At 39.7% G+C, this 27,654-nt stretch overlaps 1 protein-coding gene across 1 annotated transcript in view; it reads right to left on the bottom strand.

The window, feature by feature from the left end:
- The window catches only part of LOC142139835 (inactive dipeptidyl peptidase 10-like), a 58,942-nt gene that overhangs the window by 19,313 nt on the left and 11,975 nt on the right, over positions 1 to 27,654 (bottom strand). The window contains exons 2-7 of the mRNA XM_075197703.1: positions 19,634 to 19,728; positions 18,490 to 18,564; positions 13,937 to 13,989; positions 9,791 to 9,872; positions 7,979 to 8,099; positions 4,127 to 4,281 (exon numbers count right to left, since the gene is read on the bottom strand). Of these exons, the coding sequence (XP_075053804.1) occupies positions 4,127 to 4,281; positions 7,979 to 8,099; positions 9,791 to 9,872; positions 13,937 to 13,989; positions 18,490 to 18,564; positions 19,634 to 19,728 (581 nt within the window). The remainder of the gene's footprint in view (positions 1 to 4,126; positions 4,282 to 7,978; positions 8,100 to 9,790; positions 9,873 to 13,936; positions 13,990 to 18,489; positions 18,565 to 19,633; positions 19,729 to 27,654) is intronic.

Here is a 27,654-nt window from a genome sequence, read left to right on the forward strand (position 1 = left end):
GTAGGTAGCGGGGAAGTCAGTGGTCTGCGTACAGCAAGTTGTACCACTGCTAGTAAGTGAGGAGTAGATCAGGTGCGGATGAGTGGAGGCATGCAAAGAGTCAATAACGGTATGAAGACACTGAGAGCACAGAGGAACTTGTTCCAAACAGATATGCAGCGATTACAGCTAATAGTCTATAACGGTATGTATACCGCTGCTGAGTAGAGAGGCTTGCACAGAGCGGATATGCGGGATAATAACTGATAGTCAATCACAAGTATGCATATCACTGCTGAGTAGAGAAGCTTGTTCCACACAGATATGCAGCGTAACAACAAATAGTCTATAGCGGGTATGGATACCGCTGCTGAGTAGAGAGGCTTGTTCCAAGCGGCTATGCAAGGTAACAGTTGATAGTCAATAACAAGTAAGCATACCGCTGATGAGTAGAGAAGAATGTCACGAGAATATGCAGGCACAGCAGGGACGCTAAACGGTTGTAGCGGGTATGGGAACCACAGGTGAGCAGAGCAGGTAATCAGAAGCCAGCTGAGGACACGAGCAGGATACAGGAGTCTGTAGCGGGTATGAGAACCGCTGATGAGCAGAACAGGTAATCCAGAAGCCAGCTGAGGACTTGAGCAGGATACAGGAATCCGTAGCGGTATGGAAACCACCGATGAGTAGCACAGATAATCAGCAGGGAGCTGAAGACACTAGCAGAACACAGGAGACACCTTCAGAGACTCACAGGGAATGAGACTCAAGATCAGGCCACGAGGTAATGAGCACAGGTGCCTTAAATAGGGAGAGGTGCCTGATCCACCAATGAGATTAAAAGCAAAGGTCATAAGTTCTTGGATGCTGCGCATGCGCAGTGCATCAAGATGGCGGCCGGCCGCGGCTCAGGACAGGCGCCGGCAGGAAGGCTAGGGAACCACGCACCAGCGCAGAGGCACTCATGGTCCGGTGAGTGACAAGTTCGGGCACAACTAGCAGGACCAGAACCAATAATGGATAGGAAGGTGGAGTAGGAGACCAAGGCAGAAACCCAGAGTTGAGGTTGAGGAATGGAGCTGGGGTACCGGAAGCATCAGGAAGGAGGACACAAGAAATAGAGGGCCCTGCCTGTGGGACTCTCAATCTAGGGGAAGGGGCAGTCTAGGAAACTCCAGGGGGGCATCTGGGTGAGAGTAGTAAAAATCTGAATGGAGAGCAGAAAAGAGGGCAAGAGTAGTACAAGGACTGCAAATCTGATGGGAGAGCAGAAAAAGGGCTGGTGAAATGAGAAGGGGAGAAAGAAAGAGGGTGAGGTGTAAGAGGATAAGTGAGGAAGGATATGAAAGGCGTTGAGGAGAGGTTAGACGGAGAAAGGGTAGGCTGTCCTGTACAGATGGGTTTTGAGTGATCATTTCAAGATTAGCAGACTAGGGGATAGCCTAATAGAACAAGGGTGGTCATTCCATAGAAGGCGGGCAGCACGGGAAAAATCTTGAATGAGGGAGTGAGACATGGCAACCAGATGAGAGGTGAGGTGATGGTCGTTAGCTGGCGGTAGAGGGTTAGAGGGAGTATGAATAGAGATGAGGCTAGAGAGGTAAGGAGCTGTGAAGTTAGAGAGGGCCTTGTAGGTCAGGGAGAAGAACTTGAACTGGATTCTATTGCCCAGGGGCAGCCAGTGGAGTGCTTGACAGAGAGGGGAGGCAGAAGTAGAATGACGAAAGAAGAAAATTAGTCTCGCTGCAGCATTGAGTGTGGACTGAAGAGGAGTGAGATGGGAGTGGGGGAGGCCGGTTGGAAGGAGGTTGCAGTAGTCAAGGCAGAAAATGATCAGCAAATGGATGAGAGTTTTGGTGGCATCAGAGAAGAGCAGAGGGCCAAGGATAAAGCCCTGAGAGATGCCTACAGGAAGTGGAGAAGATGGAAAGGAGGAGCCTGAGGTAGAAACAGAGAAAAGGCAGTTAGAGAAATTGGAGGTGAACCAAGAGAGGACAGTGTGAGAATGAAGGCCAATGATGCAAAGGGTGTGCAGCAGGTGAGGGTGGTCAACTTTATTGAAGGCTGCAGAGGGGGCGGAATCCAGATTGGATAGGATCAAGTATGGAGTTATCGAAGAGGTGGCAAGTGAGATGGGTATATAACAGCCGATCGAGCAATTTAGAAGTGAAAGGGAGGAGAGAGATGGGTCTGTAGTTGGATAGGGAGGTGGGGGTCAATATTTGTTTTTCTTTTAAAATGGACAAGACGCAAGTATTTTTGAAGAATGAGGGGAAGATACCAGTGGAGAGGCATAAGCTGAAGAGGTGGACAATGTGGGAGCAGGTAACAGGCGAGAGGGTTCGAAGGAGATGGGAGGGAACAGGATCAAGTGGGCAGGTTGAAGGGGGAAGGACAAAAGTAGAGAGAGGAAATCATCATCCGAGGTACGGCGGAAGGAGCACAAATGATGGCTGAAGGGGGAGAGGGAAGTTGGAGGAGGAGATTTCATTTCTGATGGATTCGATTTTGGAGGTGAAGAAGGTGGCAAAGTCAGTGGCAGTGATGGAGGGTGGAAAGGGGGGAGGGGGAGGGGGGATTAAGGAGTCGAAAGTGGCGATGGGGGTTGGATGACCGAGCTAATATGAATAATATTTTTTTTCGCTAGGGAGAGGACAGAACTATAGAAGGAGAGAATGAATTTGAAATGAAAAAGATCTCCTAGGGGACGAGATTTCCTCCAGTGGCATTCAGCAGTGTGTGAACATTTTTTGAGGAAGCGTGTCAGCTTAGAGTGCCAGGGTTGGGGGTTGGAGCAGCGAAGAGAAACAGAGGTGCTGCAGCAGGCAGCATCAAGGGCAGAAGAGAGAGAGAGGTTGTAAAGGGATGTCGCCAAGTGGAGACAGGTCACAGTGGTTAAGGGGGAGATGATAGTTTCAAGGGGAAAGAAAACATGGTAGTGTCAAAGGTGTCAAGGTTACACTGAGCGAGAGTGTGTTTAGATGAGGGGAGAGGAGTGGGCGATAAGGAGGGTGAAGGAGAGGAGATGATAGTCAGAGAGAGTCAAAGGAGATAAGGAGAGATCAGAAGGAGACCAAACGTGGGAGAAAACAAGGTCAAAGGAGTGGCTAAGACAATGGGTGGGATAGGAGGTCCAAAAAGCCAAAAGATGAATAGAGAGCAAGAGGTTTGATGAAGCCCGGGTCAGAGAGGTTATCGATGGGGATGTTAAAATTACCCAGGATGAAGCAGGGGAGGTCAGATAAGAGGTAGTAAATCTAGTTATTGGGAGGAGGGTCCAGGGGGTGGGGGGGGGGGGGGGTAAATGACAGCAACGAGATTTCCTCTAGGGGCATTCAGCAGTGCGTGAACATTTTTTGAGGAAGGGTGTGAGCTTAGAGTGGTGCCAGGGTTGGGGGTTGGAGCAGCGGATAGAAACAGAGGTTCTGAAGATAGATAGGGTAAACGACAAATGGAGTGGATCTCAAAGAAGGAGACCAAAAGGCAAGGCTCAGGAGGGATGACACAGAAGGTGCAAATAGGGGAAAGGAGGATGCCGACGTCGCCACCAGGGGAAAGGAGGGTGTCTTACTTAACATCTTTCAAGCATTACTTATGGTTTAAATTAGGGTAATTCAGTAGAGAATAGCTGCGTATATAAGTTTTTGTTTTTTTTTATCCTACTTTGTTAAGCAAGGTGCTCCTAAAAGCCCTTACTTAATGGACTTCAGAGCATCTGCAGGTTTGTTTGCAGAAGGTCTGAATAAAACATTTGACCTTAAGAATTTAGATTGATCAAAGTGGTTTTTTTTTTTTTTTTATAAGTTCATCCCCATATCCCAGTGTGTTCTAAAAATCAGATGACAATATAGAAATTATATTATTGTATAGCATATATATTTTTTACACATTATTTGACCCTTTTATTATAATGATTAATGAATTGTGAATATAAACTCTTTATATATACATTTAAATGATGTAGATTAATGGATTTATTTTTATCTTTAATGATGATAACTGCATAATTAGGCATGCCTTCTCAATAACAATATCTCTACCTGGTAGGAGTGTTTGGACATTTCAAATTAAAATGTATTCTGAAGAAAAGACAGAGATACAAATAAAAACACAGTAAAGGTGACAAAACACCATATTGGATACACACCTTAGGGTAGGCATAACGTGTACAGACGGGATAATCAGCACCCATAAAGTGTGGAAGCTCCATGTTAGGTACGAGGGTGTTGTTGATAGACAAATAGGCTAGTCTAGCTCCATCAGGAGACCACCAGAGAGCGCCATAACTATGCAGCACCTCCTCTATAACACAAGCACATAGAGACACTTAGTCCAAAGGGTGCAATACTTTTTAAGCTGGCCAGTCACATATAATATTGGCAGTGATATTAAGCAATTGGTATAAAGATAAACTGCGCTTACTGTTCCTGTTAGGAGAATTGTATCTGAAAGAGAATCCTTAGCACTACACCTTATGTGAATGAATGTGGTAATGTCAGAAAGAGTGAAGTGCTACCGATAGAGCGTAATTGGCCCAGTTCAATGTGTGTTAATTAAGTCCAATTGATTAGATTTGATTAACACATATTGAACTAAGCAAGCCAATCTTCTGACCTTATCACATTCATTCACATAAGGTGTAATGCTAAATATTCCTTTACATTAAAAAAGTTCATCCTATAGTTTAATATTTGTGGCCCCAAACCGAAGTCTCGTGGACAATGTTAATCTGCTAAAAATTGACAGGATTATTATTAGGAATGTTGGTAAATGCGGTTGGATGATTACTGATATTGACCTGTGTGTGTGTGTGTGTGATCATCTTTCAACCACACCAACAGGACCCAATGTATTCCATAGGATATCTGCTTGTATGGCACAACAAACAAACTGCTGGAACACCAGGGGCGCACGCAGGGGGGTTTCTGGTTCTCCAGAAACCCCTCCCCTCCGCGAACGAATGGCACTGTACAGCAGCCGTGGCGCTGTCAAAGAAGCGTCCGCGGCAGTGCTGTATTGTAGTACAATGCAGCACTGCCGCGGACGCTTCTTTTACAGCGCCGCGGCTGCTGTCAAATTCAGAATCGCTGAAATGGAGCTGCTGCGCATGTGCGGGCGCATGCTCAGCAGCTCGCGCTCTCTCTAATTTTTTTTTTAGGGGGGAAACCTTAAAAATCCTGCGTTTGCCCCTGAACGCGTCCAGTCCGGACACCGGTGTGTACACTTGGGCAGTGGGGCAGAGTTGACCTGTGTGTGCACAGCATTAAAAATACAAAATCTAGAAGTGTCAGTAAACCTGAACCTTCATCCCTGGAAGATAAAATGTGCTTCAAACATTTCAGTTGATTAATTGTATTGGACTTTAATCTTTAAAAGACTGTGTGACGATTATGTTGTATATCTAATGACTGATTGTTATTTTCTATTGAATTCATGTATGACAATGTATATTGTATGTAAAATAGTGATCAGCGCACGGTGAACTGAAGAATACAATATGGCACTAAATAAATAAATGCACGTGTAGATGTTTATAGCCCTTTTCTGATAATATGGCAAAAATAGAGGGTCAGTAATTTTCCAATTTGGTCTTACCCTGCTCTTTCCCTGTATTCACTTGAAGTATCCTCTCCACGGTGACAGCGGAGTGCTGATTTCCCAATCTGAGGCACGGTGTGAAGAAAAGAATACAAGTTGTTCCGGATGGTGTTCGGCTGTGAGTACAGCTCGTGCCGTCTGCAGTAGAACGCAGGTGAACCGCACAGTTCCTTCTGTCACTTCCTGTATGGACGGATGCCCGGATAGTGTCAAGGATCTGAGAAAGTGCCTATGGACGAAACGCGTCGGTTAACTTACATTTTTTCATCATTCTGCACTATTGCAGCTTTGCATCCTTGTTTGCACTATCCGGGCATCCGTCCATACAGGAAGTGACAGAAGGAACTGTGCGGTTCACCTGCGTTCCACTGCAGACGGCACGAGCTGTACTCACAGCCGAACACCATCCGGAACAACTTGTATTCTTTTCTTCACACCGTGCCTCAGATTGGGAAATCAGCACTCCGCTGTCACCGTGGAGAGGATACTTCAAGTGAATATAGGGAAAGAGCAGGGTAAGACCAAATTGGAAAATTACTGACCCTCTATTTTTGCCATATTATCAGAAAAGGGCTATAAACATCTACACGTGCATTAATTTAATTAGTGCCATATTGTATGCTTCAGTTCACCGTGCGCTGATCACTATTTTACATACAATATACATTGTCATACATGATCACTATTTTGAGTATTGTATGTATATATATTTTTTCAGCAGCAGGAGTGCTTGCATTAAGAGAAGCGCCGATAATTCCACTTTGCTTTTATATTGTATGTAACCTTGCAATGTAATCTCAACGTGTGCTTTGCTAAATGTCATGAGTCTGCACCTATGCATGTGTCAATAATCTTTTGAAATTAGCCAGGGACAGATAAGCATCTCTTAGGAGTTTTTTGTATGCAGATGATGTGGACCTGACCGGCCAAGCAGAATGAGCAGAGGTGAGAACTCAGGCCCTATGAACATTCCAGATCTCAGGACATCCATAGGCTCTGTGTCATTTTGGGAATCATTCTGACTTATTTAAAAATGTAATTCCTAAAGTCCTAGTGAAGAGCTTGTAAGAAAGGTTTAAAATCTTCTGCTTTAGACATTACATTGTGCATGTTCATGAGGGGGACTATCAAGACTGAAATGTCCAATATTTCTCAATTGTGTTCTCTCACACAGGCCAAGTCTTAACTAGTAAGTAGTGACTCTGGTTTTATTTCCTTTTTTATTTCTGAAACTTATTTGTGCAACTTAGTGTATGTCTTGTTCTTAACTTTTTGTAATTAAGCCTTGGAAACATTTATAGGATTAAAATACATTTAATCTAATGTATTCTCTGTGATTCTTTGTCAATTTACGAAGCCCAGGGAGGCTCATGCTACATGTGTATGTGATTCAAGTGTGAAACATTAATAAGTGGTTTTGGACTGGTGAACGTAAGGACACCATAGTAAATCCTTCATGGTGTCAGAAAAGGTATATTCATTGCTAAGTGATTAAGGTGGCGCTAGTCACGGCCAGCTGTTCAGATTGCTGTATCTGAGACAGGCTGGGCGTTCGTGACAGACTGGTTAGGAAAATTCTATAATGTAATGATGTAGTATAGGCATTTAAGGCTTTGTTGTCATCTATACATGTTAATGTGCATTTCATACATTAGTTTAAGATTTTAGAATGGGGCAAAGATTTCACATTCTCTCAAGGTATGGGAACTCTTACATATATGATTGTGAATGTTATAAAATGCCCTTTAAAATCACTTTAACCCCCCAAAATGTATTTTTCAAGCAGTGTGTGTGTGTTGGATATACTTACCAGCTATGAGCAATCTCTAGTTTGCCTAATATCTATCATTTTTGGACCATCTTAACTGGACCATGCCCCTAGTGATGCCATACAATATTTCCAAGCTGCTCTCTGTCACTAGCCCACTCCCCCAAGCTGTTAATGGGAGACAATTACAACACATGAATACGATTTCCCATTAGGAAACTAAGGACAAATTATGAAACACCACAATTTGCCCAATCCTGTATATTTTTTCCTTTTCTGTCATGCCACACCACTTTTTGAAAACTGGAAATCAGTACTGTCCCATGAAGATCAAGACTGTTGGCAGGTATGCTTTCATGTTTTAATATCTGCATTAGTCCAATACAAAAGGAAATAAATATATAGGGTTAGTGTGATGTTGAATCAACTTGTATTTTAGGTCTAGTAGCCATGTAAAATGAGAAGACTGCTTTAACCAGTATTTTAATATCATCTACACGGTTAGGATTGGTAATAATGTGGACCTTGTTGAGATAAATGCATCTGCTAAATACTTCTGTGCCAACAAGTTATATGTCAAGTAGATACACAGATAAACACATTTTCCAGAAATAGCATCTTACAGAGCCTAACCTTGGTAGGTCCAGTCTGTGATACCATTGAGCAAGACTTCTGGATCCCCAGATGATGTGAGTCTACGTACTGGACCAAAAGCTGCCTCTTGATAGTATATATCATTTTTAAAAATGAACACCTAGAAAGTGGATAATACCAAATAAGTTTCATACAGCACATTCTCTTTCATTATTCATTCTGTAAAATGATAAGGACTATGAGTCATTAAAGAGAGCAAAGCAAAAAAAAAAAAAGGAGTAACTTTGCACCTTGGCAAAACCATGTTACATTTGAGGGGGAGGTAAATTTAAAATGTGGTGACAGAATTATAGCTGGGATAGGGCATGTCTTAGATCAACTTTGCATTTCAGTGTAAATATAAGCTATCAAGTATTTGTATGCTACATGAAAAAGCAGCCAGTATTTTCCTTACATGCAAATTAATAAACTAATTTGCACCCCTTGCATTGTAACATGGTTTGTCCAGGATCCAATCTACTCCTTTCTTTTTCTTATTCTCCTCAAGCCCTATAGACTCTATTTATGAAAAAGCAAGGAGACATTTACATGGGACATTGTACCAATGCAATAACTGTTCTGCTAACTCCATCTCAGGATGGCATTACCAGAACAAATGCAACTCTGGGCCAGTAATAGGTAGTCTGGACAGCTGAGTAATGCTCAGCTGCCTTGTTGATATTTTATTGATGAATATAGGCAATAAGCAATTTTTTTTAACCACAATAAAAAATTATACTTATCACCAAAATGAATGGAATGTTAATAAATATGCCCCTATGTTTCACTATTTTCTAATTTTTGAATCCATGGGCAACAACCTGATGTGTGTTTCATTACAGATCAAGGGTAGTCATAAAAAAGTATGTATATAATTGCTTCAGATATACTGCAAAAACCCCCTTCCTCTCTACTAGCAGAACCCTGTAGTCCAGTGGGGGCGACGCCATGCTGCAGAGGCACTCCAGCCCCATCCATCATAGAATAAAGGTGGACTAAGGAGCACGTTAAGGATGGACTGCCTGCTCTCCATCCATGGCTGTTCGGCTGTCGGGGGTTTAAGGAGCATTCTTGGTAAGAAACTTCTTCCCCTTGGGCAGCCCACCAACTATCCCAGCCCGTCCATTATTCTTCAGCCCGGAAAGCTACATGATGATAACGTGGAGTACTCGGCAGAGGGCGCTCAGCCCCCAGGACAACACACCAGCTTCTCCTCCATTCTAGAGCTGCTGGTCCTCCAGCGGTGTTGGTAAGTAAGCCTCTAATACCCTCAGCATCTGAGTTTCTCCCTCCCTCCCTTCTGTCTCCTCCTCAGCATGTGTGTCTCCCCTCCCCTCTTTTTCTCTCAGCCTGTGAAACTCCACCCCCCTCTGTCTCCTCCTCAGCCATTTAGTATCTGCCCCCCCCTCTCCTCAGTCTTCCCCTACCCTTCTTTCTCCGCTAAGCCTGTGAGTCTTTCCCTAAATCCTCTCTGCCTCTGTCTTCTCCGTCCATCCTTTCTGGCAATTAATTTAATGGGGGTAGGGGCTATTAATGTATTGGTGCTGCTATTAATTTAACAGGGGTAGGGACTATTAATTTAATTGTGGGGCTATTCATTTAATGGGGTATGGGTATTAATTTATTAGTGGGGGCTAGTAATTTCGTAGGGGTATTAATTTATTGGTTCTTGAAATAAATGTTGACCATCCCACCTGTTTTTCTTCTTACCTATTAATGTCATTAATGTCATTAATAGGTAAGAGTCTCATTTTTATCACCTAAGCTGGTAGAATATAGGCCTGATGGAAAGCTTTTTCCACCCTGACTCACCAGTTGACTCCCACGAGGTCCCCAGTCAGCATATTGCATAGTAGTCTCATTTCTTCCAGGTGGACTGAGATTCCAGAGATCCCTGTAAATAATAAGCAAACATGCATTATTTTATGATTATTATTACTACTGAATTATAATCACCAATATCTCATGTAGCTCTGTATATGGTGATCTCACAGAAATAATAATCCTGCATAAACGGGGATAGATAAAAAAAAGCAAAAAAGCACCAGTCTACGGAAACATACTATAACTTTGATTTCCTTATTTAATATCAAGCTTCTGTACATACAAGTTCAGGAAAGCAATGCATGGAAACAGCTGCAGTGAATGGACAGAACGTTGACTGCAGATTAAATCAAGCGTTACCATCTCAATAAGCAATGCTTCATTTATTTCTGTGGTCTCTGATCTTTTGACACATTTCTCCAGGACCAAATTACCTTGAAAAAATCAGGTTCTGGCAAATTTGACCTACTCATCTATTTCCCAAGACTATTATAATTCCTATTTTTTGATCCTGGAAAGCCAACATTTGCACAGTCCATTATTATTCTGTTGGAGGAAAAACAAAGCAAAACTATTTAATTAATTAATTAATTAATTAATCTTTTCCTATTATCTTTTATTTTTCTTTATTTTTGCAATTTATTAGGTGAAGAGAGGTAGGGTAAGTATGGGTGCTAGATCACCACCCTACATGTTTAAAATAATATGCTATTATGGACAGTTATAGTAAGCCAAAAAAGTCATGATGAATTTACAATGTGACCCTCCCAACATTCCCCTCAACAATCTGGAAAAAATTAAACTACACCCACATTTAGTTATGGTCACTACCTGATACGACAGATTAAGTTCTTTTTTGTCTGCAGGAATTTGCACCACAAAAATGAATGGCTATTGGAGAGTCATGAAGCCAAAACATATAGACACTATAGGAAATGAGGGTAGAGACATGCAAATTAGTCACTTATTTGTCTGCAAATCAATACTTTCTATCCCATGTTTGTTCTGGTAATATTGAGACTAAATAAGACAAGTTCCTGATCTGCAAAAGCCACAACAATAATTCAACCAAACACGCTGTAATCTGCCCAGTCACAACCAATTTTCTTCATTAAGTCTCATCCACTTCACTGTAAACCGGGACCAGTGTTTCCACTTAGAGGTTTTCCTGTTTTTCCCTGTTTCCTGCAGTGTTTCCACTTATAGTGGTTATGTCCACATTTTTATGATTTTCCCAATCTTTCTCGCGCCCACATTTTTTTTCCAGTTAAAGTTATCATTTTATGTATGAATACCACAGAATTTAAAGTACAAATTGTGACAGGGAAACTTGAGATTTTGACATGGAAAAAACAGGCTGACATCAGGGAATCTGAAATGTGAAAGTGGAAACACTGACTGGGGCCCTTCTGGTTCATAAACTGAGATTGTCCTGCTGCAATCTGGGTAGTTGGGAGGTATGTGAACCATTTTTAGAATGTTGCTGCTCTGGACAAAAGTCTGACAGTGAGAAGTATATAATACAGTCAGAGATGTTTATTTGAAAGGATTACTGGATCTAGTGAAAATGTTAATAGTTTAATTTCTTTGCAATCTCTTTATAGAAAACTGTAATCCAAGCTAATATGAATAATGTGATTAAAGAGAACACAGTGAGGATAAATGACAAGCTCACAGTAGATTTCTGACTAGTTAGAAGTAAGAAACTGGATGTGTTACTGATGTTCAGGGGCGGGCTGTGCCGGGGGTCAGGGCGTCATCGGTCCCCCGGGCCACTCAGATGGACCGCTGTTCGGGCCTCCCCCCCCCCCCGTGGATGCAATATTACCTCAATATTGCATCCATGGCCCCCGATGCGGCCGCGTCAGCGAACAGGCGGCCGCATCGCATGACATGCAATGCGGCCGCCTGTGCACCCCCCGGGCTGCATGTTGCCAGCCCGCGCCTGCTGATGTTACTGCATAGTAATAGATAGTGTAAGTTTGGATTGGAAGTGACTGGTCTGTTGGTTACATCCAACTAAAATTAAACTATAAATTTGAACATATATTATAGAGATGTCAGCTAATCATAGGTTGTCAGCAATACAATAATTTAGTTGTGAATTTTTAAATACCTTATACCAATAAAGAGGAATTTAAACTCCAGATGATTGTTCCTCAGAAAACAGGCCACATACAACCTTACATTTGTACACCAATCAGCCACAACATTAAACCCACCTGCCTAATATTGTGTAGGGTCCCCCTCGTGCTGCCAAAACAGCTCTGACTCATCAAGGCATGGACTCCACAAGGTGTCCTGTGGTATCTGGCACCAAGATGTTAGCAGCAGATCCTTCAAGTTCTCTAAGTTGCGATGTGGGGCCTCCATGGCTCTGACTTGTTTTTCCAGCACATCCCACAGATGCTCGATTGGATTGAGATCTGGGGAATTTGGAGGCCACATCAACACCTTGAACTCTTTGTCATGTTCCTTAAACCATTCCTGAAAATGTTTGCAGTGTGAAAAGGCCACTGTCATCAGGGAATACAGATGCCATAAAGGGGTGTACTTAGTCTGCAACAATGTTTAGGTAGGTGGTACATGTAAAAATAACATTCACATGAATTCCAGCACCCAAGGTTTCCTAGCAGAACATTGCCTTCTTCCCAAAGTGCATCATGGTGCCATCCCTTCCCCTGGTAAACTATGTACACGCACCTAGCCATCCACATGATGCAAAAGAAAATGTGATTCATCAGACAAGGCCACCTGCTTCCATTGTTCATGGTCCTGTTCTGGTGCTCACGTGCCCATTGTAGATGCTTTCAGCAGTGGACAGGGGTCAGCATGGGCACTCTGACTGGTCTGCAGCTACGCAGAAAGCTGCAATGCATTGTGTGTTCTGACACCTTTCTATCATAGCCGGCATTAACTTTTTCAGTAATGTGTGCTACAGTAGCTTGTGTGGGATCGGACCAGATGGGCTAGCCTTTGTTCCCCACGCATATCAATGGACTTTGTGTGACCCTGTCACGGGTTCACTGGTTGTCCTTCCGTGGACCACTTTGAAACCACTTTCATACTGCCGCCCCTGCAATATCCCGGGTTTTTGAAGCCGGGTTTTTGCAGGGTCTCGGAGCGTCCCAGCTCAGAAACACCATTCATACTGCACCTCGGACCCGGGAATTTCCCGGGTTGACCCCATTCATACTGTACAAGTCTGTGCCCTGGCAATTTGTGGGAGTCATCACCAGAGCACTTTTCATTGGCTGAAAGCTGGAATATGGAAAACAAAAATCTCTCTCCTCTCTCTCTCTCTCCCCTATGCAACTATGCCAAAACCCGGGTTGCACCATTCATAGTGCATGCAACTCGAGCCTCACCCGGGAATTACCCCTCGATAAATCCCGGGTTGAAGACCCGGGTTTTTAGAGACGGGATTTTTCACTTGTACCATTCATACTGCACCAAGACACGGGTCGTTTGAGCTCGCCCCAGGAAACACCCGGGATTTTGGTGCAGTATGAATGGGGTATTAGTAGGTACCAATCTCTACATACTGGGAACACCCCACAAGACCTGTCATGCTCGATGCTCTGACCCAGTCATCTAGTCATCACAATTTGGTCCTTGTCAAAATCACTCAGATACTTACACTTGCCCATTTTTCCTGCTACCAAAACATCAACTTCAAGAACTGACTGTTCACATGCTGCCTAATATATCCCACCCCTTGACAGGTGGCATTATAACAAGATAATCAATGTTATTCACATGTCAGTGGTTTTAATGTTGTAGCTGATGAGTGTATATATATAAATATACATGGTCAAGGCTTTCCCTCTTGTGTAAAAATGAAAACTGGAAATAAATTGTCTTGGTTGAGTTCCTTTTTTAACCACCTTAATGTATCTCTGGATGGTGAAAATAGATTACAATTTTCTTCCACATTATCGCTCAGCTGTCCTGGTGATATTTTCATGGTAAATTGCAGTGAAAAGTGATTTCTTTATTGCAATGATAAAAAATCCCACTTATTGCTAGAATAAAGATCCTGTTAATAAATAGGCCCCGTAAGTTATTAAGCGTCTGCCATTTATGATAGCACAAATCATGTAGTCTTTTTTTTTAAAGCAAATATAGTGTTACCTGCTCTTGATGTTGTATACAGTGTAGGAAGCGGTGAAGGACACCCCTACAACCTGCAGTAGGATGAGACATAATATATATAACACATGTAATACAAGAACAGAAAAAGAGAAAATACAAGTGCTGTTGCAGATCTATAAACCTGCACTTGCCATTAAACATTCTAATTTCCTGTCATCTCCTACCAGTAACCTGGCCTAATAATTCCACTCATGACTAAAGGTGATGCAAACTAAAGGCAAATATGGCTTGCCAAGCTGCAAAATTGCTCATTTTAGCTAGATTTACTCCTAAATATAAATGAGGCCCTAGATTAGGCTTTTAATACTTTAATTTCCAGAACACTCTGCTTACAGGAGGCCATGTTGTTGCCAATGAAACCTCTTTGGGAAAAATGTAGTCAACTAAAATTTCAGTTTTGCCTGCATTTAAAGTTATCAGAGAATCTAGTGGGCTGAAGCATAAGTAGAGTACCAAAGATTATAGATATCCAGCTTCTGATTTCTCATTTGCTAAAGTGGGCTGCTATTGTGGATTTACTGATCATTCCTCCATATCCCAATTTAACATGGCATGGTCAAACCCTCCTTGGCATGCTTCACTTAGTCTAACTAAAAATTACTAAACTACTCCATGATTATATCTCACATTCACTATTAACCACCCAGACCTGACAACACTAAGGGATATATTTCCTAAACTGTAGGGTTGAAAAAGTAGAGAAAAAGTAGATTCTAGTTATTTACTTAGTACATTCTACAAAATGAAAGCTAATCTGATTGGTTGCTATAGGGAACATCTCCACTTTTTCAAACCCCCAGTTTAGTAAATATACCCCTAAGATTTGGTTCAAGAGCTGATATTTTTTAGCAAGTCTTCAGTTACTCGCTACCTTATCCCACAATACAATCATAACCTAAATGAATCATATATAGTATAAACCAAATAATTAACTGCCTTAAATGTAGCATTATAAAAAAATAACCTGCCTGACATGTGAATTCTTTAAGAACACAAAGACAGAACTTTATTAAAGGGAGTTGACTATGACAAAAAGTCACAATACTTATCGAACAAACATGGTGAAAAAACGGACATACAGAAATATTACTACAAAGCAAATTTCTTAAAATAAAACAGTTGCAATAACAGACACAGGAAACCCATGTACATTTATGTAATCTGCTGCCTGGGGAAGGTTGAAGGTGGACAGTTACCCCCAAAACTGACAATCTCTGAAATCATGTTAGAACTAAACCATTTTCTTTTCTACTCAAATCAACCATTCCTTTGTAAGATCCTTGAGAGAAGTGTGAGGGTATGCAAATCTATTTTATGGTCCTTTTATGTTTAGACACAATTCTTTTCAGGAGTTCTATAAATACAATAACTCTCTTCTGGAACATATCATGGATATAACAAAGTCAAATAAACAAAGTATGAGTTTCTGCACATATGCATAGGATACATGAATATGTTACATGAACTCCCTGTGAAGATACATTATTTTTATAGCTTCCTTATAAAGCTGATATTTATAGATGACACATATCATTTGACTGGTTCCACTAGTTACAAATATGTGCAGAGATCTCCTCAAATAGGGACTATAAAAATGTTTTTTGATGTTTGTCGTTTCATAACTTTATAATGCCCTTGGGTTGGCACCAAGTGGCCCGTCTTGTCAAAGGAACTTCTAAGATCTTGCAGCATGTATGGGTGGTGCAATAAACCATAGTCTGTGACATTGAGGCATCTTTACATAAACACTCAAACGGGGTTACACAAAACAGGAAACTAAAGTGAATCAGTATCCATTAATCCCTGTTTTACTTACACATGTACTTATATATTGAGAGAGTTCATGGCCACACTAATATAATAATATTAATATATTAGTTTCCTAATCCTAATCACTCCATAATCATGACATAAAACTGCAGACCCCCTAAAATGGCTCATTTCACCCAGTACAAAATATTTTCAACAGCCCACATTTTTTTCTGTTGCAATTACCTGAGCTGACTGAAATAATTTATGACAACTGATTCAGCCTTCTGCAATAAGTTCATAAACAGAGCATGTGTTGCAGTGAGGGGGCAGACATGATTACCAACCAGTAAGGGCATGTTGCGATTGAAGTAGTCCTGCATGATTCAACTATCAGAAAGCATACCTCTTGTGGGTGCTGGAGAGGTGGTGCAACAAGATGAAATGATGATGATAACTATTGGCAGTACTAGCTAGCAGCTTCTGATTGACTGCATATTGAACCCTCTAGCTGATAGTACTTAGATCATTAGTGTGGCTGCTGTGTTACATGAAGTCGCAGCCTTCTGTTATTAGTTAGTTGATAATTCCATTTGGAATGCAACAAGAAATAAGATTCAGATTTGACTTTAAAGAGTAAAACAACAGATGTTTGTATTTAATATAATATGTATTTTACATTCGTATTTAATTATATTTTGTAGGGAACATTAAAAGAAAATAACTGACAATATTCTCTTTTGTGTATATGACACTTAACAATACCTATTATATTGTGTACAAATAGGGTAATGTGACAATAGCATTTACTACTAACACTGTCAAGCTGCATCCATCTATGCGCTATCACTATGCTACCATGAGGGGTTAGTATACTCACTTGTTACTTCTGAAATACAGCAACTGTTAATGATGTACAGCTGGACGCATCTTGAGATGAAAATGCGTTCAACTCTACATGAACGCCAAAATGTACACATACATATATATATATATATATATATACATACATATATATATATATATATATATATATATATACATACATACATATAGATTGCACTTACATGCTGGGTCTTCAGCAAAAAAAAACCCCAAGAAATTGAGGCAGGGCAGCATCTAAAATATCCAGGGAACACCTTGGGAATTTTGTTTGTCTTACATGTACTCGCTCTTCCATATTTTAGATTAACTATATACTCTTTAATGTGCTTTGATTGTAACATGCACTGCAATAACAAACAGCAAGTAATCATCATCAGATCAGAGAAGAGCTTGTCATTGGAATAGATTTGTAGTTCAAGCAAGATTATTTTCAGTCTCCTCAAAGCTGTCAGTGCCACCCATGGTTCAGGAAGCTCATATATCGCATTGCAGCATGCGTAATATTAGAATTCTTGTACATTCAGCACGAGTTCATAAATCATAAAATATACAGTGCCATCTAGTAATAAATTTAATCTGAGTCTGTCAGCCGACAGGCAAGGTAACGCAGTGGGTGAGAAACACTTTACTTGCTATTGTTAACTCATAATATTCAAGGGTTTATTGAAGTGTTTAAGGACAGAACAGCATTAATGAATGAATGCATGCATGTGATGTGATAGAATATTCTCCAACTGCCTGGATATAGCCCAGTATGTCCCATTTTAGGATTACAGAGGTTAAAATGGACAAACGAGAGCTCCCACATATGTTTGAAATCTTAGTGGAATGGGAGTTTTAGAATGGGACTAGTTTATACAGATCTCCACTTCTACCAACTTTGGGCCTGAATTAGAGTAGGCCATAATTTTTCAGGACAAATTTGGAACTAAATCTATGGTCACAAATTTGCGACCTCAAATGTCTATTTTGAACTGCACATATCTTAAGAGCAGTCAATCAGATGCTCTAGTCAATCGCAAGTTGCTCTGACTGGTTGAGCACACATTGACCTCTCCATTCATTCTAATGGAGGCTCTGCCAGGAGAAAGTACTTGTTCTTTTATGGTTCTTTTTATTTTTTTTCCCAGCTGGAGAGAAGATTCCACATGGAATTAGGAGACTAATAAAGAGATAAACAAGAGATTTTGTGGAGTATTTATTTAGATTCAAATATTAAAACATTCAGTATTTGCGTTTTGATAACTGTTAGGTAATTTGTGGAACTAGATGTTCCAGAGGGTCCTGACTGCCAGGGCATGCTGGTCCAGGTAGCCTACCACCAGGATGCTCTAACATCCATACTGGCACTTGAGTTATTTATTAATTATGCTCTATTCTCCTAATAGTTGTATATGAAGTGATACCTACTCTAACTAGACTGCATCTCCATGGAACATGCTACACTAATGTATGAATGCTTCTATTGTATAAATCCTGTGCTTGCACGCCCGTGATCTAGTTCTCCAGGCCTTGGGGGCAGCAAGTGCAAGTTACATATAACTTAAATTCGGCTTTAGTTCACTGCATATAGGCAGTAGAAAAGCTAATTATGCAGCCTAAAGTTGAACGTACCTCTAACTCTTAATCAGACCCTTCATCAGGTCCTGGTACTCATTTTGTCAGATGAATTTTAAGATAATCACCCAGGAGAACCAGATGGTCAGCTGGTTCTTGCAGCCTCCACTTTGTGAATTCGCATCCAGTAACTATAACCTAAGTAACAGACACTTTTTAAGGTATAAGAGTCCACTATAGCAGTCTCTCCACACTAAATACTATTCACAATATGATATGCAATGAACGATTAATCAATATTTTAGATACATTTTTGAATAATGTAATTTGTACTTTCGTACCTTTTGGCTTTTGGACACCAGGAGCAAATTTTGTAGATCTGAAGATAGCTTAGACTCAGACATCCCAAGAGACATCTGTCAGAACAAAAGTCAGGTTACTATCAGTAGGATAGAATACGTGTGCTGACATTTAATGGTTTAATGAGTTGGTATTAGTGAATAACTAGTGAAAAATATTTTGTATGTATTATATTTTTGGTCTACAGATGGATATTGTGGATAACATTTTAAATTGTACAAGGCAAATCTGATTTCTTTGAAGCTTCTCGGCATATATGGACATTCATTGTAAAACAATAAGTTGATACCCAAAAATTCCTTATAGGGATAGTTAAGGCATCTATAATACACTGTGTTCTTGAGTCCAGGTTGGCTGCTAGTTTACCATTAACTTTTTTCCAGTTCCTCCTGTATGGAGACCTGAATTTGGCTACTAGCTTCCAATATGCCTACTTGAATACTTAGCCATGATGGAAGTTGATTTGATGGTTTTTGTTGGGAATTTTTCCCTTTTACTCCATGCTAAACTATACAAAACAATAGATTGCATTTTGGAGGCCACCAATGGTAGAAGAAAAAAATAAGGAGAAGGGTAAATAGCAGGTTGAAAAAAAAGAATAAAGAAGAGGGAGAGAGAAAAAGGAGAGTTGGGGAGGAAAGGAAATCATGGGGGGGGGGTAACACCACTTTTGGCATCAGCTTAAATTTGTAAAATTAAGAGAGGTAGGTAGGGAAGGGAGAAAAATTAGACATATTTTGAAGAACACGTTTTTAAGGATTTAATCATTTTTAATTTTCCCTGGAGATCAGTGTTTAAATTCAACAGTTTAATCATCTTTTCTGGCAGGAATTAATTGAGGGCTTCTGATTAAGAAATATTTACACAAAGTCCTGACATTTCTGCAAATCTGTTGAGCAAGTTGGATAAATTAGGAAAGGTATGTCTAAAAAGGAAAGTGATGTCAAAAACAAAGGCAGATCATCTTCAAAAAGGAAGCATTTGTTGTTGGTGTCACCTAACAATTTTGGGGTGACAATGGTGGGGTGACCCCAATGGCAGCCAGATGCGTATCCTGACTTTGATCTCAATTTCACATCTAGCTATTAGGCAAACATTACTTCCTGTGAGGTAGGTGGTACTTACAAAGGTAATGTTACTCAGTAGGATACTGGACTTGTTTGTGTCCAAATTCTGACGAATTAGATTTCCATCTCTGGTTTCCAGAATAATTTCAGAATCTGAGTATATAAAATAAAAGACATACAGTTCACTACGTAGAGAGGATATATAACTGAGATATGTATATTGGTCTTCCTGTGATTGATGAAATCAGTTAAATTGGAGTGTTATCTGTGTGCTGTGAGTTGGCAGCCACAAGGTGTTCATGCTTCCAGTTAGTATCAGCATTAGGATCTCAAACCTTTCTACCAGTGAAAGTCAAACAGTTCTGTGCAAAATGGAAGAGTGTCATCAGCTAGTAAATAGCGTTCCTGTTATATTTTGACCTATTTTTATACGGTTCCTATCCACCTAGTCTTGACTCAGCAGCACTTCAGCATCAAAACAATCCCTGGAATTCATCCACCAGTGGTTACAGCTCTTAAATCTAATGTTGGCTACACACACTATGAATATTGCAGTGTCTGTGGCGTTGCCCATAAATTATCTGTTCTAAGCTGACCGAATAATTATTTAGTATGACTGTTAATGGCCTGTGGGTACAGTCATCTTCCAACTGCACTGACCAACCCCAGGTTATGCAATCAGTGATCCAACCGAATGTACCTACACGTGAAGCCTAATTGGATACTGAGCAGACCGAGAGGGTCCAGCATTAGAATAAGTCTAAACCTAATGTCTCCAAGTCAGGTCTGTCAAATCAAAATGACTCCAAAGCCTGATTTAAGTAGGTAAAACTAAGTTAGGTCCTCATAGGTGAACACAATGTGCTGGAATAAATGTTACATTATTTATGAGGTTAATTTACTGTGTTGCACAGTTCTTCAGAACAACTTGGATTGTTTTCAGACAAAATATAAATAAATCTATCCAGAAAACATTGTCAATACTGCTCACTCAAATGCTAAACATTAGAAAGTACCTTAAAATAGATAATTCATACCCCCATTAAGGGCAGCAACTACAGTACATTTAATTAAAAATCATAATTTTGCTATTATATTTTGTATATATGTTTAATCACTTGGGAATGAGAACGTCACATCTGGCAGCAAAACACCAGTTTGAAATACCTGGCTGGCTAGTAACCTACAAAAACATTAAAAAAATTATTTGCAACCAAAATTTCAAACTATTCAAAACGTTAAACGAAAACAAATTTTTTGGCCTTTTAGATTTCATTCATTCTTACTACACTATTCATATTTAGTATTAAATAAATAAGATAACCAGCAGAATAAGTTTTATGGTATATTCCTAATAATATCTTAATTATGTGAAATTATCTTGGGAAGAATTATTATGTTTGTCCTCCAAAGCAAAATGCGTTTAAAATTTATTACCAAATTACCAAATACGGATACAAATTAAGAAAAATATTAAAAATATGTCTTGGTTTAACCAACATATAATAGAATGTTGGAATCACCCTGGTAACAAATGAATAGCATAAGCTTGGTCATTAATGAATTAAAATAGTTATTCTTGTTGGTAAATGTACGCTCCGGTTTGTGAAGGTTGAAACATAGGGCCACACTCTTCATGGGTCTTATAAATAAGGTTGAAAATTAACCACCCCAACTTCTCATTTTTAGGACATGTTTCTTCTTACACTCACCACTTGCCCAAGAAAGATGAGGTGTACGGAGCTGGTAATCCAAATTCTCAAGGTCAGATAGTGTCAGACGGGACTTCTCAGGCTTCCTTGGGTTGTCTGTCCAGAGAGTTTGCACATAGTACAGAGAAACAATGAATACATTTGTATCACTAATTACATGCACTTATGTATATGCATATACTGTCTTAAGGATTGTGAGTTAATTTGCCATAAATTAGTAATTTTCACAGTACATTACATACATAAAATACAAAAAGTTTCACTTATGTGTAAATGAGTAAAATGTATAAGTCAAATGGCTGTAATTCAGGAATATATAGACAAGTAAACATATCTAGTATTTCAAACAAATGATAATAATAGAAAATAGTGAGGAATGGAATACCGCTGATTTAAAAAGTATTACATATTTTATTATATGCTCACTATCTCCGTACACTGTTTCTAGATGGTGTTGTTATCTACCCATCTGCTTTTCATACTTTTCTTTAAAGCCATGCCTACTGCACTCCTTTCCCCAAATTTCAATAACATACAATACTCACAGAGATCTTGGGGGGATTGGGACATTTTAGAGTTGGACTCGAGTGCATTTGTGCTGCATAAATATGCACTTTGCCTAAAGTTTGGTGCACTGCACATGAGCAAAGGGTATCTTTTATTCTTTTATGTTCTACTGCAAATCACCTGCTTGATGTTTCATATACATGAGGTTAGTAATGTAATGGCAAAGCATGCAATTCCTCACCTGGAGATAGCAGAAAAATTGATAAAAGCACTAGAGACATCACTACAGTGATCACCAGGAAGGCCAGGCCAATTCCACGCCAGTTTCGAGGTGGGGCCCCTGAGTCACCCATGCCCTGATAAACAAAACACAGAATAACATTGGTATTTAGAATATCTGCTTTGAAAACTTACAGGTCTGAAATATTTTATAATTTCTGTAAATTGTTACGTTTAAAATGTGTATGTACAAAAATCCAGTAATATCTAATAAAATAATCAGATTATCACGGGTTAGAGAGTGCAGGATGTTATTTTGTGAACTTTAACACAAAATTTTGTCTATCTCATGATTCACAGATGTGGTTGTTTGTTTGGGGAAGCAAAACAAGCTCTAAAATATAGAATGTACAAACAAATGTGGGACACAGAGGGCTAATTCAATGTGACGCGAAATGATGTGATGCATCTCTTGAACAATCCATGGAAACACATCGCATCAGAGTTTTGTACTAAAATCTCCCCTCATTTTCCCTCACTTCCATCAGAAATATATGGTAGGGTGGCACAGTGTTTGTCATTGCTAACATGTAGGCGTTATATAAATAAAAGTTCAATATTGTTCAAAAATATGGATATATTGCACACTAACTTAAGATAAGGAGATTCTTAAAACATTATTACAAACAAGAATTAAAATGGATTCCTCTTAATCAGATCTCTATTAATAATGGACTGTTTTCCTAATGGACTGTGCCCATTTGTTCAACAGATTTGCAAAAGTAAAAAACATTATTTTATAGCTCACCAAAGTTTTAGCTCCTACAGAGAGGCCTAACTGTGGGCCAAATATTGTCTATACACAGTGACACCTGCAGATTAGAAGAAGGTACTGCAATCTCTTAAACATAATGCAGAGTGAGCAAATACAATAAATTTAATGAAAATGATTACATTATATTATATAATGGGCAACATTATACTAGGACATTTCTGTGCAAATAAGGTTAGAAACAATGGGAACTTGTGTTCTTAAAGGGATAGATAAGTAGCTTTGCAAATATTATATCTAATTCCATCATTGGACAATTTTACAATGAGATATGAATAGGTGGGGCAAATCAGGCAATGAAGGAATAACTTTCCTGCTTTTGGCAAAACACGCCTAAAAAGGAGATTACATAATCAAATTGTATTTTCCACATTTCTTCCTCTTCCTTCATCTCTCACCACTTTACCTACTTAACATTTCCATTTTTTCTCTATAACTGTGTTTCCCCAAAACTATAAAAAAAACATATTTTCATGAACCTTAAAGTTTTAACTCACAACTTTTCAAATATCTAAATTGTGGCACAGCCACAACTCCTCCACAAAGGGTGTGGTCACGCCACAACAGAAGTGATGAGGTCACTCCTGACATTCAGTGCGAGGGGAGGGGAAAGGAAGGTGTCGAATGCCGCCGCGTCACGTAAGTATTTTTTAAAATTTTATTTTAAAAAAATTTCTAGGTCGGCGGCTCTGGTGGGGCTGCAAATAATAGAGGTGTGGGCAGCATGTGTGCGGCCCTAGGGCAGCAATTTTGACACCCCTGGTATATTGTTTTATTTATATTTTGTTGATTATATGGCGCTGCGGATTCTGTATGAATAAAATACAATGGTGGTGATGATTAAGCCAGACTAGACTAATGAGACATCAGAGAACAGCTACCTGTACTGTGTTACACGTCAACGCAAGATAGAAACACGTTCCAGCTTTCATAATGTCTAGAAACTGTTTTGGCATGCATGCTGCATACTGCCTTCCCCAGGGACTCCTAAAATGACAAAGAAAATGTACTGCACACTTTCCATGATAAAACATTGAAGTTGCGAGAGAGCTTTCTGTGTAGAATGCGGTCCTGTAATGTGCACTGGTGCTGGCAGAGAGAATTAATGTCCCTCTGGATAGTGCTCTGTGTTCTCTCTTTTATTCTGCTGTTTTCATTTGTATGCCTCAGGAAAAAAACATCATGTGTCCCAATGCAAATATTCTATCTATCTATCTATCTATCTATCTATCTATCTGTCTGTCTTGTAGTGACCACTCTTCGCTGAGAAAGAGGGCCACCAACTGTAACACAGAGAAAGGTGAAGCCACAGTTGGAACAAGACCTAAGCAAGCAGAACTAATACAGAAAAACACTTAGGAATAGCATTTATTTAGGAGACATCATGGGAAGGCATGGTGGAATTGTTTGTACTATTGATCAAGCATTTATAGAATTAAAAACAGTTTTATAGGTTAAGCTGGGTACACACCACAGGCTTTTCAGCTGATTATCGGACCAATCACACGATAAACGGCTGTTCGACCCAATATTGCATTAGTGTGTATACTGAAACGATGAACGATGGTCATTCCAAAGCACATCATATTGTTTCATTTGATTTTTATAGTGGAACGATGTCATTCCAATTCTCCAGTGTGTATGCACTCACAACCAGGATCTCCATAGACTTTATAGAGTCGTGATCTTTTCAACAGATGGTTATGACAGATGAAGAGCACAGATCTGAGCGTAAATCTTTTAAAACATGTATAGTGGGTACACATGGATCGGCATGCTGACCAGGATTTTTTTTTTAGTCGTTGGTAAAATCTTTATTTATATGCCTTCGAGATAAATTTTCAGTAGTGTGTACCCAGTCTAGGTCTATACAACCCGGTTACAGCCATACACTTTTCAATGCCTAGTTAATTAAGGTACAAAACATGTAAAACTTCAGCAATTTAGTTCTTTCAGTAGACAGTAGATCATAACAACTGCAGTACCTAAAATTTGATGCAGCGATATAGCAAATACTATGAAGTCTATTTATGACCCCAGCGTGGTAGCCCTCAGTATGTATCTATCTATGATTTCTCCAACATTAACCCTTTGTTAAATAACAAAAAGCAGTCAAAGAACATTTTTGCCTCTTCACCGCTTCTTAAATAAACCCCCCGATAATGCAAAACTTCCCGAAAACAATTATAATTTGAGAACTCAATACAGAACAATTAATGGTTAAACATTTGAGACCCTTCTGTAAAACATTAATGATAAGGAACTTTAGGGTAACAACTGTAGTGCAACATCGATTAACAGAGGCATCAATCCCCATATAGTTTAGCCCATTTGTAGTATGTCACACGACTGCTATGATTTTGAGGTAATATCCAGTCATTAGAAGTAAACAAGTAGAATGGCGTTCCTAGGGATAAAAGGTAATGGAATTAGGAGTGTAGCCTCAATCCTCAGATTGACTTTATTACCTTTGTAATAAATGTCATACAGAATTACACTATGTGCGGTTCTGCCTCTCTTACTTTACATGTATGTGAATGAGCCGCTGTAACAATATTCAAGGTGCCGGAACACCTGACATTGTCCCTTATACAGAAGTGTAGTTCTGATTGCCACTATATGAGCCACTTGGGTGATAACAACCAGGGTCTTGTTGCAGAAATTATTTGCTGTACCCATGTTATCCCTGATAAATAGTGTCCAAATATGTGCAAGTGTAAATTTTGATTTTACATACATTTTAAATACAATTCTGAGTGTATAGCTAGTGGTACTACCTATATGAATCTAGGGATATCCAGATATAACTTAGCTTTATTTTCTTCCCTTAAACTCTGGTGCACCCTCTGGTACTGTCTTCTCTTACTCCCTTCCTTTCATGTTACGTCTCTGCCTATCACTTCCCCCTTACAGTCTCTCTTCACATAATATACATTTCTCCTCAAGTAACTAATTTCACTATCGATCACTTTTCTAAGACCTAACATCATTACTTTCTAACATCTCATCCTCCCATTACCTCACTGTCTGTCACTTTTGGCTGTCTGACGCAATGCTTGAGGGCACATCGTCAATTTTTCTTTATACACAAACACTATATATATATATATATATATATATATATATATATATATATATATATACACAGTGTTATGCCACCGCATCTCCTACTGTTTCGAGTGAAAGACTATCACATTCCATTTACATTTTACATACCACCACTTCTAAATTTACACTTTGACCACTGTGTGTGGCCAAAGTGTACACACACACACACACACACACACACACACACACACACACACCAGAGAATGATTATGCACAAATACAAAAAGGTCCCCTATAAAATTTCTCCACTGAGGTCTATCTGACAAAGTAACTGCAAAATATATTATTCTGGGTAAAAAACTAGTCTGTGCTAGTCTTTATATTCTATCTACTATCTCACATCTATATATCTATTTCATATACATAAATAAATGTGAGGTGACATGAGACGTAGCCTTGCACAATTATATTTAATCGGCTACTTAGGAAATGTGCCAGTAATTGAAAGCCTGTCTGATGACTCCCGGTGGGCTGCTGCTACTGCTGCTTAGAGAAATGTGCTGTGTATCAACAACCTGACACAGAGTGTGGGAGTTACTGATCGCTACTAAATCATCCATGTCTTCCTTACTCAGCTTTATGCTTCCTCAAGTTAAACATAGCTTCAGTACAGTTAAAGACATCCACTATTTTGTTTTAATTAATTTATGTTTTCCAATTGATAATTTGCAAATGTAGGTTTTATTCCCAGTTCCTATAGGCCATTAACCCACTGCCATTAAAGTCAAGAGGAACCTATGGGTGACCTCATACCCATCTCCGCTTGTATCTGCTGCTGGGAGCTGCAGCAGTATGGGAACATCTTTAGGATACCTCCTACTGTGTTCACTACAATCTGAAGTCCCGACCACAGGTGCAAGTGCTGGTTACACACCGCATGTTAAACCATACTTGTCCATCTTTTATGATCAACTCCAGGAGATCCTGGAGGGGAGGAGAAGTGCTCTCCTGGGAGTTCGGGAGACCTACCCAAAATTCGGGAGTCTCCCGGACATTCCGGGAGAGTGGGCAAGTATAAGGTAGTACTGATGAAAACACATGGGAAAATGACATAATATTTTGTGTGGGGAAAATACAGGTCATTGATCCCCTTGCCAGTTTTCCAGAATTTGGCAGAATTTTGTTGTGCACCTCTAATTTGATCCTAATGAGGTAATCATCCACAAATTTATGTAACACTGGTTGGATTCTACACTATGGGAGACTTAAAAAAAACACTGATCCCCAAAGTTGAAATTTTGAAAATTGAAGCATGAAGGTGAAACACATTGATTGTCATGCACTAACCACTATACAGCACACCACAACTACATTTCTGCACCTGCATCTACAGGTAAGCACACTAGTAAGCAAACATTCCATATTCTGCGCTGGTGTTTTGTGGGACGGTAGAGAAACAAAAGCAATACGGGCATATATATTGCTATGTGCATCGTTCATAGCAAGAAACGTGACATCACACAGTACAGCCTATTTTCACATTATGCCCTCCTCCCAAAATTTAACTTTCGTGTTTATTTCTAGCTAATGATTTATTTTATAATGAGGGCACTACTTTATCATTTATTACAGGGATGGCACTTGAAGTACACGCTTGTGACACTACAAGTGATAGCATGCACTTGTGCCCAATCTCTAGATGTAGGGGCCTGATCATTTTTTCGGACAACCTGTAGAGGACTGGGCCCGATGCTGAGTAGG

Source organism: Mixophyes fleayi, chromosome 2 (genome assembly GCF_038048845.1).
Source record: "Mixophyes fleayi isolate aMixFle1 chromosome 2, aMixFle1.hap1, whole genome shotgun sequence".
NCBI lineage: Eukaryota > Metazoa > Chordata > Amphibia > Anura > Limnodynastidae > Mixophyes > Mixophyes fleayi.